The sequence below is a fragment of the Lonchura striata genome, chromosome 8 (assembly GCF_050655825.1).
Source record: "Lonchura striata isolate lonStrDom1 chromosome 8, ASM5065582v1, whole genome shotgun sequence".
Taxonomy (NCBI): Eukaryota; Metazoa; Chordata; class Aves; order Passeriformes; family Estrildidae; genus Lonchura; species Lonchura striata.
This window is the reverse complement of record NC_140710.1, coordinates 28,880,499-28,897,927: the sequence shown is the minus strand read 5'-3', so window position 1 is coordinate 28,897,927 and position 17,429 is coordinate 28,880,499. Positions and strand designations below refer to the sequence as shown.

Genomic DNA, 17,429 nt, shown 5'->3' with positions numbered 1-17,429 from the left:
TTTTGTAACAGTTATTTAATTTTTCAGCCCATCCCAGATCAAACTAGTTTTATATGCAGCAACAACTTGTACAATTAAGTACAGCACTGCAATGTTTTCACTCACAGGAGAAAGGGAAGTAGCCAATGCATGGAGGCTCTAGCATACACCTACCACTGCCAGTCTGGGAAAAGGGAGGAAAGCAAAGAACAGGTTGTTGCTTCTGTTCCATATCAGTTCAGTGGGCATTTTATCATCAAACCCCTCAAAATCTGACCCCTTGTTATCACAAATGCACTGCCAAGGGAGTTTGTGAACCCTCTGCTTTGAAATAACCCTCCCTCCATCTGTGCCCATCTCCTTACCTTTTGGGTAGTGTTGTTGGTGGCTTAGAAGATTTTTGTCTACTGAAAGTATTTTTACAGTGCAGGAATTTTATTTTTATGGAAGGTGGCTCCCCCCCCCCCCCGCCCTCCCCCCCCATCAGACTCTGTAGGGAAAACAAAATCTGCAATAGATGTGACAAGCAAATTTCTAAGAAAAAGGGTTAACTTTACAGCTAGAACAGTTATTATTTCAGTCTTCTCTTTCCTATGTCACATAGCAAAACCAGAAAAAATATTTTGGGGTTTGCAATTTAGTCATTAGCAGAAGCACCTAATTTCTGGCCTTTCATTGAATCTTTGGCCAAATACAGCCTGATGTACTTGGAGCTCCAAATATTGCTTTAGCACTCAGGAGAATTTTCAGGGAGAAAAAGTATTTCAGAGCCCCTCACCTTCCAAAAGATTACCACACCCACAGTTCATATTTCAATAAAGTTCTATCAGGTAGATTAAACCCTGGGTAGAAACAAACATTCAGCTGCCAAGCATATAACTGTTAGACCACAACAAATGAGAAAAATCTCTGGCTTCTACCAAAATCACTGGCTGAGGGGCAGAAACGCTTTGATATTTTTATGAAACATTAACCTTCAAACATAATTACCACAGGCACTGAGGTTGCACCTGATTTTAGCTGCACTGTTGGGAAAATTGCTGTAGAAGTGGCCTGCAGGGCAGGAACGTGGCAGGTAAACACAAGCAATGTCTGCACAGAGATAATGGGATACAGGGCAGCAGGAAGAGCATAGCTTCAGGGGATGGAAGTGCTGCCACTAACACTTTCCACATGCCAGCAGAGGTGATGGTGACTTGGTTGACATTGCATGAACAGTAATCTTTGAAAATAGACACTCTGAAGCATAAAGCTGAACTGGGGAACATTAAACCAATGCTGTCCCTGCTAAAATCTTGTAATGCTGAAACCATTTCAGTAGCAGAAAAAAAGAATTTAGCTAGATTTACTCTGAACATTACATTCTAGTTGTACATCTACATTCTACCTTGAGATCAGAGATAAAAGGATCAGGTATTTAAGTCTTTGCAAGTTTTCCATCCCTATTTTGCAGATCCATGAGTTAAGGAAGAGGCATAAGCATCCAAAATCTGGTGTGGCTACAAGATCCTTATCTCCTGCCTGCATTATCTGGTGTCTGTAAAAGGCAGTGACTGTCTGCTGTGCCTTCTGAAATTACAATGAAGCAAGGGACAAGACAGGACTAAAAATCAGTTTCTTAAAAATTCTAGACCACTGCACTATTCAGTGCCAGCACACTTAAATGTGTATCAGGACAGTATCTTGCCCAGAGTGATTTCTTCAAGCATCTGAAATAGACTGATCTATTCAAATTCCCTGCACTTCACCACTCAGCCTGACCTTTACAATCAGCTCAAAAGCATTCAGAAGGTGTATGCAAATATAAAAGATGTAATTGTTGGAGCTTGTATTTCAGGGAATGCAAATAAGAGCAGCATGGAAGGGGGTCAGGCCTATTTGGGGTGTGATTTACAGAAGCAATTAATGTGGAAGATCCCAGCATTAGCAGGCACAAGAGAAATGACAGGGAGCCAGTTTTGAAAGGCAGGAATTTCCAAGTTCTTCTGGGCCTTCCAATTTTTTCCTCCCTGGGACAGGTTTTAGGGGGTGTGCCAGGGATGAAGGGCCCCAGCTTGCACCACTTGCATTGCACCATGGACTGGGTTTCTGCCACCATAAAGCAGAAGCAATGGGTTGGCTTTAGTGTCTCAGAGAGAATGTTACCAAAACAGCTTCTCCAACAGCCCACTGAACCAAACATAAAGGGTTTTGCTGCTAACAGCCACAGCTGTGTGTCCCAGGATAGTGCAGGGATAGCACAGTATCCCTTGGGATTTGCTTACATCATCTCACAAATCTGCATGCTCTGATGACTCTGATAAATTTGTGCTTTAACCCACTAATGCTTCAGTCAGAGCTGAGCTTGGGGGATTTTACAGCACTATTCCTGTCTGCCTCCAGCTCCACAGGGGGCTTGTCTGGCTCCAGAACTGAGAGAGAAGCACCAGCAGGAAACACATGGAAGGGACATGTCTTACCTAACTTCTTGCCTCCACAATTCACAGCATACAACCCAGACAATCCCGAGTTTTGCTTCTCAGTTGGTTTTCTGTTCCTGGCAAACTGGGTGCCTGAAGAGGGAGAGAATACACCAAATTCCATGCTGGAAGTAATCAGTTGTGGTGCTACAGCTCAGCGTGAAGCCAAGGTAAGCCCCACAAAGCCTCTGCTGGGAACATGGTATTAAAACCCTCACATGCAGATAAACTTCCTTCATTGAGGGCTGGATCTGTCCTGCTTGCCTAGCACACAAATTTTGGAGCCACAAAGGCCAATCCTCAGAGGATCCTGCCCTCTTGGAATAACACACTGAAATGTACAATTAGCACTCTCCAAAATGTTGTCTGAGATGGCACAAAAGATGAGGCCCTTTTTTAGCCCTGTTTGCAGTGAGCAAAGCATCCAGCCCCTGTGACAGCAGTTAATTCTCCTCAGGATTTTTACTGACACATGGGAGAAGGTAAAATCCCTGCTATGTGAAGCAAACTTTGATTCCTGCAAAGGAGATGCAAACTGGGTGGTGCTGCCATGGCTCCTGTCTGGTTTGCATGGCTATGTATGGAACAGCCTTTCTGTGCCTGCTGTCTGTCTGATAGGCCAGGTGGGATTTCCTCATGCATTTCTGCACAATGAATCCTAATTACTACATCCAAACCCAGTCACAGTATTATTACTATATGGAGTTGTATTCTACATTACTCTCAGTACTTCCCTTTGTTTTTCCACAGCTGAACCCTCTTCTTTTTATTCCAGCCCATTCAGTTAATTTTCCAAGATGCTCTGGTTCTCACATATTTGAGGATAGCTCCCAAATTTGAATCCTCCACAGTCTTGTTAGCATATCCATGCTTTTTATCCTGAGGTCAAAAATCAATAAATGCTAATCAGTGTCACAGTATATATCACAGCTGAGACAGCCACAACACATATAGTATCACCATACAATTTCAGAAAGCTTCAACCCATGGAGAGCACCACCTTTACCACTCCAGATGGCTTCAAGCATCAGCCCTTCTTGTTCTTTAGCCCAGCCTTTTATCCCCTCATGTTGATGCATTTCACCTGTGTGCCCTCTGTTCCCTTTTGTGGTTGCTCAGTGCACCTGGGCACTGCATGGCTCATTGCTGTCAAGGCTGCTCACCTGTTTCTCACAGCTGTACCCATTAGGGTGAGGCTCCACAGCCCCAGTCCAAATTACCACAAACTCTGCACCTGCAAATCAAGGTATTGGAACTGCATTTTATGACAATTTATTGCCCTCCTTTCCAGAGAGATTCTTACCTTCCAGTCTGGTAGTGATCTTCTGACCTCCACTTAAAACAACAGCTTTCTATGTCTTATCCAGGATCTGTCCAAAGCTGAAGCAGCAAGATCTGCTGCAAATCCTTCATGGGGAACACCCCCAACTCCCAAATACCACTCCTTGGTCACAGAAACTTGAGGCTCTTTACTCAGAGTCTCAATGCTTGACCTTTTTTGTTGGGGTAAGAATTTGCCAAGGAGGAGTATGTTCCATGGTGAAGAGCCTTCAGAAATAAAAACATGGAGGCTACAGACACCAATATTGTCACCTCTTCCAGAATTAATTGATTCCTTGAGAGCCCAGGTTCAGAGTGAACCACAGCGTTCTGTGCAGCTGCTTGACAGCCCAAGAGAGATCCTTCACCATGGTTCCTAGCAGCCAACTTCCCCTACATGAGGCCCTGCTGCTGAGATGGGCTGTCCTGCTCTCTGTGAGCACAGACATGGGTTTCCAGCTCATCCCCATGGATACAAACAAAGTCTGTGATTATTGCTCTGTGTCCACTTCTCATGTAAGCTTCTTTATTTACATCAACATGTTATTGCACAACCATTAATCATTAGTTCACTTTTCCTAGTAAATATCACTTCTGTGAGTGAAATATTGCAGCCCAGACCTGTGGGTAGGAAGGAGAGATTTGTTTAGCTGGGCAGCACCTGCTTTGTCCTGCTTTTTATGTTCTTAGTTCTTCAGTGGGACACAAATTAAAGGGCAACACGACTGGGAAGTCTCCATGGACACCGTCACAGCAACAGATTTTGATGTGGTCTCAGAGAGGTCTGGAGTTAGCAGGGATGGCCTGAAGCTTTCAGGAAAGATGAGCATTCTACTGACAGCCATTCCAAGTGGATTGAATTGCAAATGTTACTGAACCTGTTTGCTGATAAGGCTTGTAGCTCTCTCAGCATCTGCACAAGTGTATTTTCCCAAGATACTCTACATACTTGTTTTTCATGCTGATAAGGGAGTGGTGGTTAAGGAAACACTTGTAGCAATGAGTGTGTTCATGTCATGCCTTCGTAGGAATCATTTATCAAATTCATTCCAGACTCACTCCAGTAGAGGCCCCTCTGATAGCTGTGACCCTTAGAAGCCAAAAAGTGCAGCAGGAACGTGAGAAATGAGGAAAAACTAAGCACCGGTGTGGTATGTACTCACCCACTACACTCACAGCTTTTAGAGAGACTAAAATGAAATTAAAATCTTGCAGGTTCCCTGTGGAGCCCTGGCAATGAAAACACCAATCCTCACATGGAAGAACTACAGGTAGGTTGAAATAATGATGACAAAACTTTTGATTCTCTTCATTTTCTCCATGGGGAAAGCAGCCAGCCTGCCACAAACTGGGCTGGGCCAGATCCAACTTGATCAGATTGCAGGTCACTGGGCTCCTCCAGGTTTTCTATCAGCTGATAAAAGTATCACCACTGATGAGCCCACCAAGATGGTCTCTTTATGATGATGCACATCTCACCTTCAAATCCCTGATAAAAGTCAACTGCAAATGTCGTACTGGAAGGTATAAAAACTTCATTGTCACTTTAACAATTTCAAACTATTGATTGCATCCAGCAGCCAAAGTACCAGCGCTGATGCTCCAAAGACTGTGGGAACCTCGTGCCAAGAAGTGCAGTGAACATATATGGAACAAAAATTGCTTTTAACGTTCAGGGTAAGGGACAGGCCAGGTATTTAGTATTTATTGTCCCAATCTGTAAGGGCATCTCTTGTTGGGGAGCATGAGCATGAGACCAGGCCTGCCCCAGTGAAAGAATAAATCAGCGCCAGTACAGTCCTACACCTGGGCACACTGCAGAAAAGCTGTGAATCCAAGAAAGCTGCACAGAACCAAATCACCGTGGAAAAACCTGCTCAAATCTTCACATCCAGAACCAGCCAAATACTTGGATCCTGAAATCATCCTGAAATCAGATGCCTGCGTATTTTTGACTCGGGGACTATCTGAGCTCCTCCCTGAGGACAAATCTGCCAAAGCAGCTCATTCCTGCCCCGCAGCATTGCAGCCATTCCTGCCCTGGGCTGAGGGCAGGGCAGCAGCTGTGCTGCCACCAGAGCTCCTGGTGACCCACCCACCTCCTCTAGGAGTGGAGTGGCTGCACTCTGCAGCAGCTATCAACTGATGAGGTCATTTTAGTAATTTCGAAAGGCACTTGAAAAGCACCGTCAGCACTATTGACAGTGAATCATTCTTTTCCCCCAGGGTTTCTGATCTCTGGGATAACCACTGCTGCTTGCTGTGAACTCCCCAGGTGCCCCTGACAACTCTGAGCCTCTGTCCCTGGCCAGGGAGGAGAAACCCTGCAGCCAAGTGGGAGCAGCAACTGGGGAGAACATCACCACAGCAAACACCCTCAAGAAACCCCCCAGACAGCAGCACATGGGCAGGGCTCTCACAACACCTGGGAGTGAGCAGAGCACTGCTGTGGTGAGCTGTGAGCAGGATCGAGGACACGGATTCCTTCAGCCTTTCCCTCTTCCCCTTAGGCACACGGCTGACTCCAGCAGTACAGCTGTCAAGTAAGCAGCTGGGGCACATGGACCTTCCATTTTAAGATCCCTGTTTTCCCAAAGCCACAGTCTGGAATTTGCCCACAGGGAAAGTCTTTCTTTCAAAAACCCCCCAAAAAACAAAAAACCCTAACACAAAACAAAACAAAAGCCCACCCCCCCCCCAAAAAAAAAAAAAAAATCCAACACAAAACCCCAATAAAAACCCATGACAAAAGATAGGTAACTGAGGGAGCAACAATCTCTCTGCCTTTCAGTCAGCCTCAGAGGAGATGGCAAGTATTTTATCCACTTTTTTAGCCTTACTGGTTGCTGCAGCAATGACTTTGTAAATGCGCCCCAGCAGAGGACAGATCCTGGCATGACAGGGAGCTGTCACTCAGTTTCCAAAAGAATGAGAAAAATCTGAAAGCTCTACTTAATCCCATTTATGACAGGTCTCTATCAGGTCTAAGTTCTTCTGGCCTACCTGATCCTAATAACCATCCAACAATATAAATGAAATTTTTGCAGTACCTTCTGGTACTGAGGAAAAGGGAAGTCAGTCCTCCACCAATTCTTCTCACCAGGAAAGTCCTGAGTCCTGGAAAAAGTCCTTTGAAAGTGCTGAGGAAACCAATGCACACAGCAGTGGCACTCAGGAACAGAGCTTTGAACTGTGAGACACAGGCCATGATCCACACCTGAGGTCTAGGGAAAAGGGACTTGTTCTAGGTACAAACCCAAGGGCAAGGCCCCGTGCCCAAAGGGATGTGTGCTCCCAGGCACTGCAGCTAACTGCCACAGTAAATTCTCTCACTGGTAAGAACTGAAATCCACCAGCATCTTTTCAAAGCCTTCAGAGAGCTGTTTTTTACTGGACATTCCTAGTTTGTGTCCCTGGAAAGGGCAGCTCCTCCTTTCAGAGATGCTGCTGGCTCTGCAGCAGGACGCTCTGCACAGCACTGGAATGCTCAGGGAGTCACAGCCCCACTGCCTGACAGGGCAGGGCAAGCCCTGTCCTCTAAGGGAGGAAGGGCAGATCCTCACAGCAACCCCTCCAACAACAGGAACAATCCCTAGTGGAGTTTCAGGTAGGGTCCTGCATGGATGGTCCATGTCAGACCCTCGTAAAGGGAGGGAAGGGCTGAGTAACTGCATCCTGTAGTAACTGCATCCTGCAGCTCAGGTCTAACTCCTCCTCCCTCACTGCAGGCAGAACTTGCACCTTGGCACACAGAGCAAGTATTGCTCCCACCATCTTCACCCTGCAACTAACAGAAACCTGGACAGCAGAGAAAAGGTGGTGAGAAATGTCACTCATCTCTGTGCAGGTCACTTTTCACTCTGAGTTGCATCCTGTCATCACTGTATCATCCTTCACTGGGGTCAGCACTGGGTATTTGTGCCTTGTGGTCCCCCTCCAATGGTGACAGAACAGCCCTTTGAGTCCCATCATAGTGTGAAAGCTGGGAAAAACTGGGAACACCTGGAGGGTGCTGGGAACATCCATCCTGAGTGCCCTGCTCCTGCAGCCACAATGGAATCTGCAATATTAGTAATAATTCCTTCCATTTCAGCCCAGGCTGCTTTGCTATTGAGCTGGGCTAAGGAGGGTCCTGAAACGTGGTCTCAGGTCCACAGAATTCACATTTCCAATCACATCAGCAGGACAGAGCTGAGTGAGGACAAGGAATTCATGCTGGCTGCAGGAAGAACAGACAGGTAGCCAGGTTTCATGCCTACAACCAGGATATTTGATCTACCCCTACAGCAAAAAGCAGGAATTTAATACATCTTCTGGAGACATGAAGATATTTAATCTGTGGGACCAGGAGAAAGGTGAAGGGCAGCAATGTGAGATGGGTTCTAGTAAGACCAAGGACTCTCTTCTCCTCACACTCATATCTCAGCGTAAGCAAATTGCTATTCCATCTGCTAATGGATCTAAGCAACAGCTGCTGCTTAACATAAAGCAGCAGCACACATCCTTGGAAATCAGTCAAGGTTGTACACTTGCATCCTTTGGGCAGAAAGATTCTTGGAGGGGCGATTCTCCCAAAGAATTTCCCAAGTGAACTTGGGAAGAGTGGCAGGACAGGTTCTAGAGCCCTGAGCGCTCTGTCCAGAGTGGCTGGAAATGGGAGAATAATTTGCACATTCACATACAGTTTTACACATGGAGTAAAGTGAAATTCAAAGCCCTCTGCAGGATAGAACACCTAGGTTTGAGACAGAAAAGTCTAGACTTGCCCCAGTTGTTGCTATATTATCCCAGTGCCATGCAGGGGCTGGAGCAGAGCACACAGGGCATACTGGCACCATGGGTATGCTGTGTGCATCCTGCAGGCTTGAATCTATGGAGAAAGAATAATTCTGTGAAATGCAAATAAAGAGACTTTGCCAACCCCCCCCCCCCCCCTTCAGTATGGATTTTACACTCAGTAAAACCTTCACTGTGGAAGGTTTTCCCATTTACTAAACACAAGATTTCATACACATATGAAGAATAAATGTAAACATCTTAGAATCCAGCATCTGCTGTGAACCTATAAATAATATCTCTTTGCATGTCCATGCCTCTGACTCTGCATCTTTGGGCTGCTGTGTGAGAATGTGTGATTTAGGAATGGTCTGAACAGGAAAACCGGGCTGAGCACATTCACTGGTCTGATGTGAGGGGAATAACCATGGTAATTAATGCACAGGAACTCTCTTTTCACCACTCAGTGAAAAAGCCCAAAGCTAAAGGAAGTAGAGAGCAGTTCTCCGTGCCTCCACAGCTTGTCGCTCTCTCACGCCACAATGCCAGGTATTTCCCAGCCTCAGGACGCAGGAACTGATCCTGTTCCCCTCCCCGGAGCCCTTGGTTTGCTCAGGCTGCTCCAGGCGGGAGCTTCTCTGTCCCAGACATTTTGTCACAGTGGGAATTCCTTCCCCTCCACCCTCTGCATTTACACGAACACAACCCGAGCACAGAAAAGAGGGGGACTTTAAATCAGCCTAAGTTTACCAAGTCCAAACTGTTTAAAGTTAAAGTTTATTTGTATTCTTTGTAGGAATATCAATAAAAGTCCTCAAATGTATCTATATCTGTACATATTACAAGAACCTTCAAAAATTATTCACAGAACAAAAATAAATCTTCTTTAGAACAAACCCAGGCAATGAAATGCAGAAATGGATCTCAGAGACCAAACAGTCCAGTGCTACAAGCATAAAAATACGGCTTGAAAAACAAGTTTATTCCTTTTTAAAGGTGTACTTTGTTGAAATAAAAAATAAATTATTTAGAGCTATCACTGTAGAATAGTTCTGTGTAGTAACACTCTTATTTAAGGCCCTTGAGACAGAAAATCTATTTTTGCAGGTAGGATTCCTGGCAGGCATGATCTGTAAGGACATGCTCACTCTTCTGGGGGCTAACTTACTGTGGAGAAGGAAACACTTAAAAACATCACCCTAAATTTTACCCTTTTTTCTCTGGCAGATCATGCCCACCACTGATGGAAATGCACGTCATGGTTCAATTGGGACAGGAATTGTTCTCCAGGAATAACACAGACATTTTTGCAGAACACAAGCAGAATTCATCCACACAAGTAAGTATTGCTGACACATTCCATGGATGTGGCTGTAAAATTCAGGGACTTCCAAGTTAAAAGCTGGTGGGTTTACACAAGCATCAAAACATGAAATGAATATATCATAAGGGAAAAACTCACAGCCAAACCAAAGCAATTACATGAATGCAAAATAAACCCCACTTCTTTGATGATTTATTAAATGGATAAAGAATTTATTAGTGGATACACCTCATAGTCTCTAACTAGAAAATACATGCATCCCTTTCCATGCTCCTGTAGATTCCCTGCCTGAGTCATGCCACTGGAGAGGAATGTGACAAAATGTGTAGCTGTATGGATCTGTGCTTTTGTAAAAAGCTGCCCATTTCAGATACACCGGGGAAGTAACAGCTGGTAATTCCTAGATGTGAAATCTATTTCGCCTAAAAACAAAACAAAAAAAGGCCTGAATTCCTACAGTTTTAAAGAACAGGGATTTACAGGTTGCTGCCTATGCCATGCTCCCTCTGTCCTCTCAGAGCCTGTCCCTTGTCACCCTGCCCACCTCACACTGCAGACACCACACACAGCCTGCCAAGAGGTCACACACAAGAGGCTGCTCCATCTCCCTGTCCTGCTGTGCTGGCCTCAAGCTTTTCCTGAGCACTCAAGGACCCCAGGTGGCTTTGAGGTTTGGACAGAACCCTCCTAGAACACTACCAAATGTGGCCAGCACTTTCCTGTTCAGTCTGAAGAACATGAGTATTCCTCCAGGCTATCCAATATTTCCTGCACTACTTCATCTGTTCCCCAGTGAGAGCAGCAGCTCCTTGCACAGCATTAGACACAGCCATCAGCCTTTGCTCAGAGTGTGAACCCAAAGCCAGCTCCCCATCACTTTTTACTCCCTCAGAGTCCACTGGCCATGAGTCTAAACCCAAACATGATCCAGCCCAGGCAGGGCTCCTGCTCCTGAACAGACACGCGGTTTAGTGCCACTTGGATTTTATCAGTCTGGACAAAATAGAAACTGGCATTTTCACATATTGTCAGCTTGAGGCAGCTGAAAGTTTTCTGGAAGGCTGCTTGGTAACAAACTAGGAGAGACAGCTGCCTGCAGGACTCGGGAGCAGTGTTTTGTGCTGCAGCAGATCAATTCCAGTCTTGCAGCACTGACTCTGCAACCTTCACCCCTCCAGGGTCTGCAGGCAGTGACCCCTCGGTGGCGGAGCTGGAGGAGCACGCCTGGCACCTAAGGGGAGAAATTGGAAAAGCAGAGAAACAACCAGCCTAGCAACGAGCTCTGAGACCATAGAGAGGGGTCAGGCTTTGAGAGAGCTGCTGCTTTTTCCTACAAGCATTCTTCAAGCTTGAGCAACACACAGGAGAAGGTACAGTATTAGAATGATGCACTACCAAAGACCTCACCAATACTGGGACAGGGATTATTTCCCCTCTAAAAGTGCAGGCTGAAATGCTGCCCCTATTGCAGAAACCAAAGTGGACACCTCAGCCCTCAGCATCAAACCACACAGGTCAGCCAGCAACCTCTGACATTACCAGAGCACCGGGGAGCTCTAGGGAAAGGTTTCCCAAAGTGATGGTGGAATAACTCTCCTAGAATACATCTGCTTCTGCCTTGTTCTGTCAGTGCAGCCCCACAGGAACTCACTCACACCTCGCTCACAGCACACCCACATCACCTGCATGGTGCCACAAGGGAGCAGTTCACATGCCCATCCCAAAAGGGATGGGAACATGTTTCCCCATGCTACAGCTGTGCAATTACAGTACATGGCTACAGGGACATGCAGATCCCAAAGAGCCCACAGAAAGTGTTTGTGTAAAAGAGGCCCTCACGTGACAGCTCAGCACAAACTGGAGAAGTTGCTACGGCTGCAATGCCTGAAGGGAGAAAGGAGAAACTTAAAGGCACAGTTTGAGGAATAAAATATCAGAGGTCAGCAAGGATCTAGAGCTGGAAGACGGTTTGGCAAGTATGGAAAAGTAACCACTGCTGAGCCAATGCAGAGCACAACTCCAGGTGTGTCAGTGCCGGTGGCACCGAGTCCTGCCCGAGCAGCCGGAGCAGCTCTGATCCCAAAGAGCCGAGCAATAATCCCAAATCCCAGCTCGCTGCAGTGCTCCAGAAGGCCTGGCTAGGATTGATGCACACACCTGCTACAGCACAGGGGTCTCTGCACAGATGCACAGAACACATGTGGGTAGTGATGGCAGCTTGAGCATCGTCACACCAGAGCACACACACTGCTCTGCCACCTCCTGCATCAACCACAGGGCTGGGAGGAATTCATTTCCAAAAACCAGGCAAACCTGGCAACAGACACCAGGTCTGGGTCTTGGTATTGCCAATAATTCATCAAGGTTTTGTCTCAAACTGAAGTAAACTTTCCCAATTTCCACAGCAGGTGTGAATAGTTAGTCACACTGGCTGTTATCAGCATGTTTCTGTAATTAACAATTTCAATCAATGCTGCAATAATTTCATTTACTTTAAGAGTCTGAGGGCTAGAAAAATGCACAGCAAAAGCTGGAAGTAAAAATTCACACTTGACTCCAGAATCTGGGATTTAAAAAAAAACCAAACCCTCTCAGATTAAATATTGTGGCACTTGATGAAATCATGAGAATTGACAATACCAAGCCATTTACTGTTCATCTGTTACAGGTTGTGAATGTCACTATCTCCCAGGAGAAGGTCACTTAGGAGCGATATCCCATTCACACACAGTCTGGAATCATGCTTCTATGAAACACAACTGAAAGGAATTGGAGACAAAAGCTTAGTCAAAACTCCTGAAAAGAATGGCAGTGTACAAAACTTAAAAAAAAAAATCCCTTTAAATTATCCAGAGAAAGGAAAATTTCAGCAGAAATGGAAGATCTTTCAACAAAGGTGCAGAAAGCACCTTTCATTGGAACTACGCTGGTTAAGCAAGTGGCTGAAATAGTGAAAATAAGCAAGCATTAAAATACAGAAATCCTCTAGAAAAAGGGACTTTTGCATATGGAATTTCCTGTGCTGGGCATGGGCACCCTTTGGTTAGCCCTTTCCCGAGAGGATTAACCTATCTGTTCCTGATGGAGAGCAGAGAGGGAATTCAGGGTGCCTCTGCAGGGGGTGTACAGTGGGGATTGGCTAGAAATCATTAAAAAAGTATTTACAGGTCTGTAAATCCTCCAAACAGAAAATATAAAACTGCATCAGAACTGGGGTAAAAAAGAAAGAATCCTACCACAAAATCCTGCAGATTCCCTCTGTCTGACAGGAAGCCTGACTGTGCAAATTCCAGGAATCCAGCTTGCTGCTCCCACTTTGTACCTTCTTCAGAAAAACTTTTTTATGACAGAGTCGTATTGGAAGTAGGTACGGGACACAGCAAGAGCCTGTTCTCTTGCTAAAACGTTTGCTATCAAGTTTGCATTCAGCTAAAGACCAGCTGGGGAAGAGGGGAATAAACCCAGCTGGTGAGTTTTCCTATGGAATTCATTTCACTCCATTCATGTCCTTTTATCAGCCAGTTGCTGCCTCAGCTCACCTGCTGCTCACCTCTCTCACCCAAAACACACACGCACACACACTCCCCTCTTCCTCCTCCCAGGACTGCAGTGCTTTCAACAAGAGAAAAACAACAACAATAACAACAACAACATAATAATAATAATAATAATAATAAAAAATAGCAATAATTAAAAAATCTACAGTATTCACTTCCTTTTGGTATATTACATTGGCATTTTCTGTACACAACCAAAGAGCTCCCTCTATTTACACAGTGATCCACAAGGACTTATTCTGGGGAGCCTATTTCTCCTGGCCCTGAGTGGGGAATTAAAGCCCACCCTTCAGAGTTGCTTTTTCAATTTTATTGAATGTACAATACTATCTTAAAACAATTTAAAATACAATTTTAAAATACAATTCTAAAACAACTTTAGAACAATTTTCAAACAATACAATCTTCAAACAATACAACTTTCCTTTTACAGAAGAACTATGTGCAACAATCAGTGACGGTGAGGGGTCTTGGCTCTGCTCCGTCTTGCTCTTCCACGGAGGTGGTTGGCAGCACCTGCAGAATTAGAAACTGCTGTTCTTAAATTCACCATTCTCCGTGATGGAAAGCTTGGGAGGGTTGCCATTCCGGACGTGCATGGTGTAGCGCTCCTTTACCTGCGTCAGGGCACTCATCAGGCGCGTGTTGGCCGAGTCCAGGAACACGATCCGCTTCTCCTGCAAAGACACCCCACAGCGTCAGAGCTGCCGCACGCCCGGCGCCCTCGCTGGGAGCGGCCTGGCTCTGGGCAGAGGCAGCTGGGCCAGCGGTCCCTGGCGAGATGGGCTGGCTGCCTCTTTCTGTTTTCGGGGTGCCACGGGCTCCTCTGCGGCCGCTCCGGCCCTCCGGGGCTTTTGGTGCGACGAATCCGAGTTACAGCAGGGAATCGATCCGGGTATGGAGGCTCCACCCAGCCAAGCAGGGTTTTGCCACAGGGGAGTGGGAGGGGGTCGGTGTTAATAACAATGGTAGCCAATTTCCATATTACGTTTTAGAAGTACGTTAGAAAAACAGAAACAGGCAGCAGAAAATAAAAGTGGTGGTGGGGGGTTTTCATCTGGCAGAGAAAAGTGCAAGTGGTATCTGCCGACCATCATCTCTGTGCTTTGGATGGAGTGTGCTCAGAGTAAACTCATGGGATGCTTGAAATAAATAAGTAAATAAATAAATAAAATTAATAAAAAAGCAGAAAATGGCAGCCTGCGGTGACGGTGCAACAGCAACACAGAGAAGCAGCAGCCAAAGCTAACGCTGAGGGTTACTGGAGGTGAGGGGGAGAGGGCACTGTGGGTGGAGGGGAGATGCCATCGACAGAACACAAAGAACAAACATGGAACACGCTGCTCCTAGACCCATTCCAGCTCGGGGGGCTCCACGAATGCCTGGTTGATTGTCCTTGCACAGAACGTGCCAGCCTCTCTCGGAGCAGACAGCTCAGGGATGTGTGCTGTTAAATTGACATGACCCATCACCAGACCCAGCCTGCTAACAGTGGGATATCTGCAGTGGGATACAGCACTGGAGGGGCAAGCCAAGGAGTTGTTGGCATAATCAGAGATGACAATTTCCATCTTTCCCCCAAAAAGCTAATAATAATGCAGCTGCAGAAGGCAGTGCTAGAGATAGCAGGAAGGTAACTGTGCTCTCCATGCCACCAGCTGATTGGCTTTTGTTCTTTGAGAAGGGAAAATGCCTAATTTGCTCAACCAAAACAAGTTGCACATGGGAACTCTTCCCAGTCCAGCCCATTGGGAAACAAACTAGAGGGGAAAATGATGCATGCGAGGCATAAAGATTAAGGAACTCTTCAGACACTGCTCAGGAGACTCACGTGCTAGCAGAGCCCCTTGGGATTCAGATCCCAGCACATCAGTGCGTGCCACAGCACCAATTAGCAGTGTCTGCTTTTCTCAGCAGGCTGCCCAACAGGGGTGAGTGCTCAGGTGCAAAACAATGCAGAATTAAACTCCTGCTTCTGTTACAGCCCTGAAGATGCCGAGCTCTGTGTAAAGCCAACAGAGGAAGAGGAGGCACAAGGCCTGCCTTAGCCCTCATCCCAGTCCAGCTGATGGGAGCAGAGAGAACACTGAACTGAGGATTTACAAGCCTTTTCTCCCACGCTGAAATGAACCCTGCAGAACACAACTGCCTCAGAAGAATGTGCCCCTCAGCCAGGCAAAGCTTCTACTCCTCTGACTGTATTTCACCTGGAACACACAATTTAAAATGAAAATTTTCCTTCTGCAACTTTTCCTGAAAAATTTTCTAAAAAAAAAATCTTTCCAAAGAGTTGAAAATGAAGGGCTGGGTGTTTCCAGACACTGCTGAACACTCACTGAGCCAGTCTGCAAAACAGCTGGAAACCCACACTTGGAAAATCAATCTCACAAGGTTGGTGAGTAGAGGCATCTTCTCACTGAAAGGAAAATTGGATCTACCAGGCACGTATCTAACTCACTCAGGGCACAGGGAACAGGAGGAGCTGGAATGGGTAGGAGGTCAGTGTGCTGCGCCAGGACTGGGTACTGCTCAGCTAGAGAACTGATTGGGTTTACTTGCCTGTTGGAATTATCTCATCCCCATTTATGACCTGTAATTTAACACAGTGCAGATGTCACTTGCAATAGCAACTGGGCCAGTTCTCTTTGCAGCTGTGCCGCTCCGAGGAGAGAGTCTGGCCAGACCTATCCCTGCTCAGGCACCAGAGCCAGGGGAACAGCTCGTGTCTGTGGGCGTGGGGGCAGTGCTGGGAGCTGCACTGCATCCCTCAAACCATCCCAGGCTGGTGTCCCTAAGCACAGGATCCCAGGTCACTGCTGCTCCTGGCAGCCTTTAACTCTTCACCCAGGCACGACGAGCCGGGTTTCAGCCCCACTCGATGGATCTCACATAAAAAAAAACCTTTCCTTTTCTAGATATTGAAGGAATCAGAGTAAATAAAATCTTCCAAGCATGACTTCAAGGGATTGCTACAGAACCCAGCAGACATCTAGGCTCGCCTGGTGAGTCTCTTCTGAACCTTTCACCAGTTTCCTGCTCTGCTCAGGTACTCGAGGAAGGGCAGTGACAGCTGCACTTCCCCCATGCACTGCCTGACAGTGAAGCAGGTGAGGTTTGCAGTGACCTTTCCTGACCAGGAAAAAGAGAAATCATTAATGCTGTTTTGCTCCTGTTTTTTCACTGGCTTCCACCACAGGCGATAAATGCTGCATCACTTGATGAAGTGTGACCAAGAACTACACCCTTCCTGCCCTGATGACTTGAAGGTCTCACAGGTCAGCAGTGGTTCCCTCTGCCAGCTGGTGACACAGTGGTCCATGCTCCACCTTGCTAGCCCATAACCAACACCAAGGCTGAGAGCCTCCTGGCACACACAGGTAACAGGCAAGTTTCTTACTCAGTCACAATCTCTCCCCTCCAAAAATCACTTTGCATATTTGCCCTTCCATCTTCTTGAGGCAGATGAAAAATGCATCCATCCATTTCAGAATCCAGCCTGCTGCCTGGATGAGCTGCCATTCCATGCTTGTAACAACAGGATGCCCTGACTGTGCCTATCTCCAAAAAACACAGCTCTTTGCTGCTTTACATTTTCCCTGCAGTTCCACAGAAGTTCAAATATTTCTAATACCTCAGTGCCATGTTTAACCATGTTCAGCTGAGACTCCCACCACCACTCTTTATGCAGGAAATAACTTAGGTTATTCATGAAAAAATTATTAAAGACAGTTTCCATATGGAACTACTGAAAAGCCCAGAAGCAGGAAAGAGACCCTCCAGATGCAAATACCACAAACATAACACTGCAGGCAGATACAAACCAGTCCCGGGTTCTGTTGTGGGATCAGCACAGACACAGAGGAAAAGCTGGAATGACCCCACAGGATACACCCACATGCAATTCCCACTAGGTTCCCCTCCCCACAGCTGCCCAGGGTGACCGAGGTGGGAGCTGCAGGTTTGTGGGAAATGGGCATTTCCCCAGGACTGCCAGGATGTCCAGTGGGGTGAAAT

The 17,429-nt window shown here is 46.3% G+C and overlaps 1 protein-coding gene across 21 annotated transcripts in view; it reads right to left on the bottom strand.

Moving 5' to 3' along the window:
* Nucleotides 1–9,292: 9,292 nt before the first annotated feature.
* RASAL2 (RAS protein activator like 2) overlaps nucleotides 9,293–17,429 on the bottom strand; it is a 163,047-nt gene continuing 154,910 nt past the window's right edge. For 14 of the 21 annotated variants that reach the window (XM_085586675.1, XM_021545893.4, XM_085586665.1 and 11 more), the window contains 2 exons: nucleotides 15,975–16,005; nucleotides 9,293–14,092 (listed from right to left, as the gene is read on the bottom strand). In XM_085586675.1, coding sequence (XP_085442801.1) covers nucleotides 13,962–14,092; nucleotides 15,975–16,005 — 162 coding nt within the window. In that variant the 3' untranslated portion in view covers nucleotides 9,293–13,961. The remainder of the gene's footprint in view (nucleotides 14,093–15,974; nucleotides 16,006–17,429) is intronic. The other 7 variants (XM_021545896.4, XM_021545899.4, XM_085586669.1 and 4 more) reach the window with 3 other exon arrangements.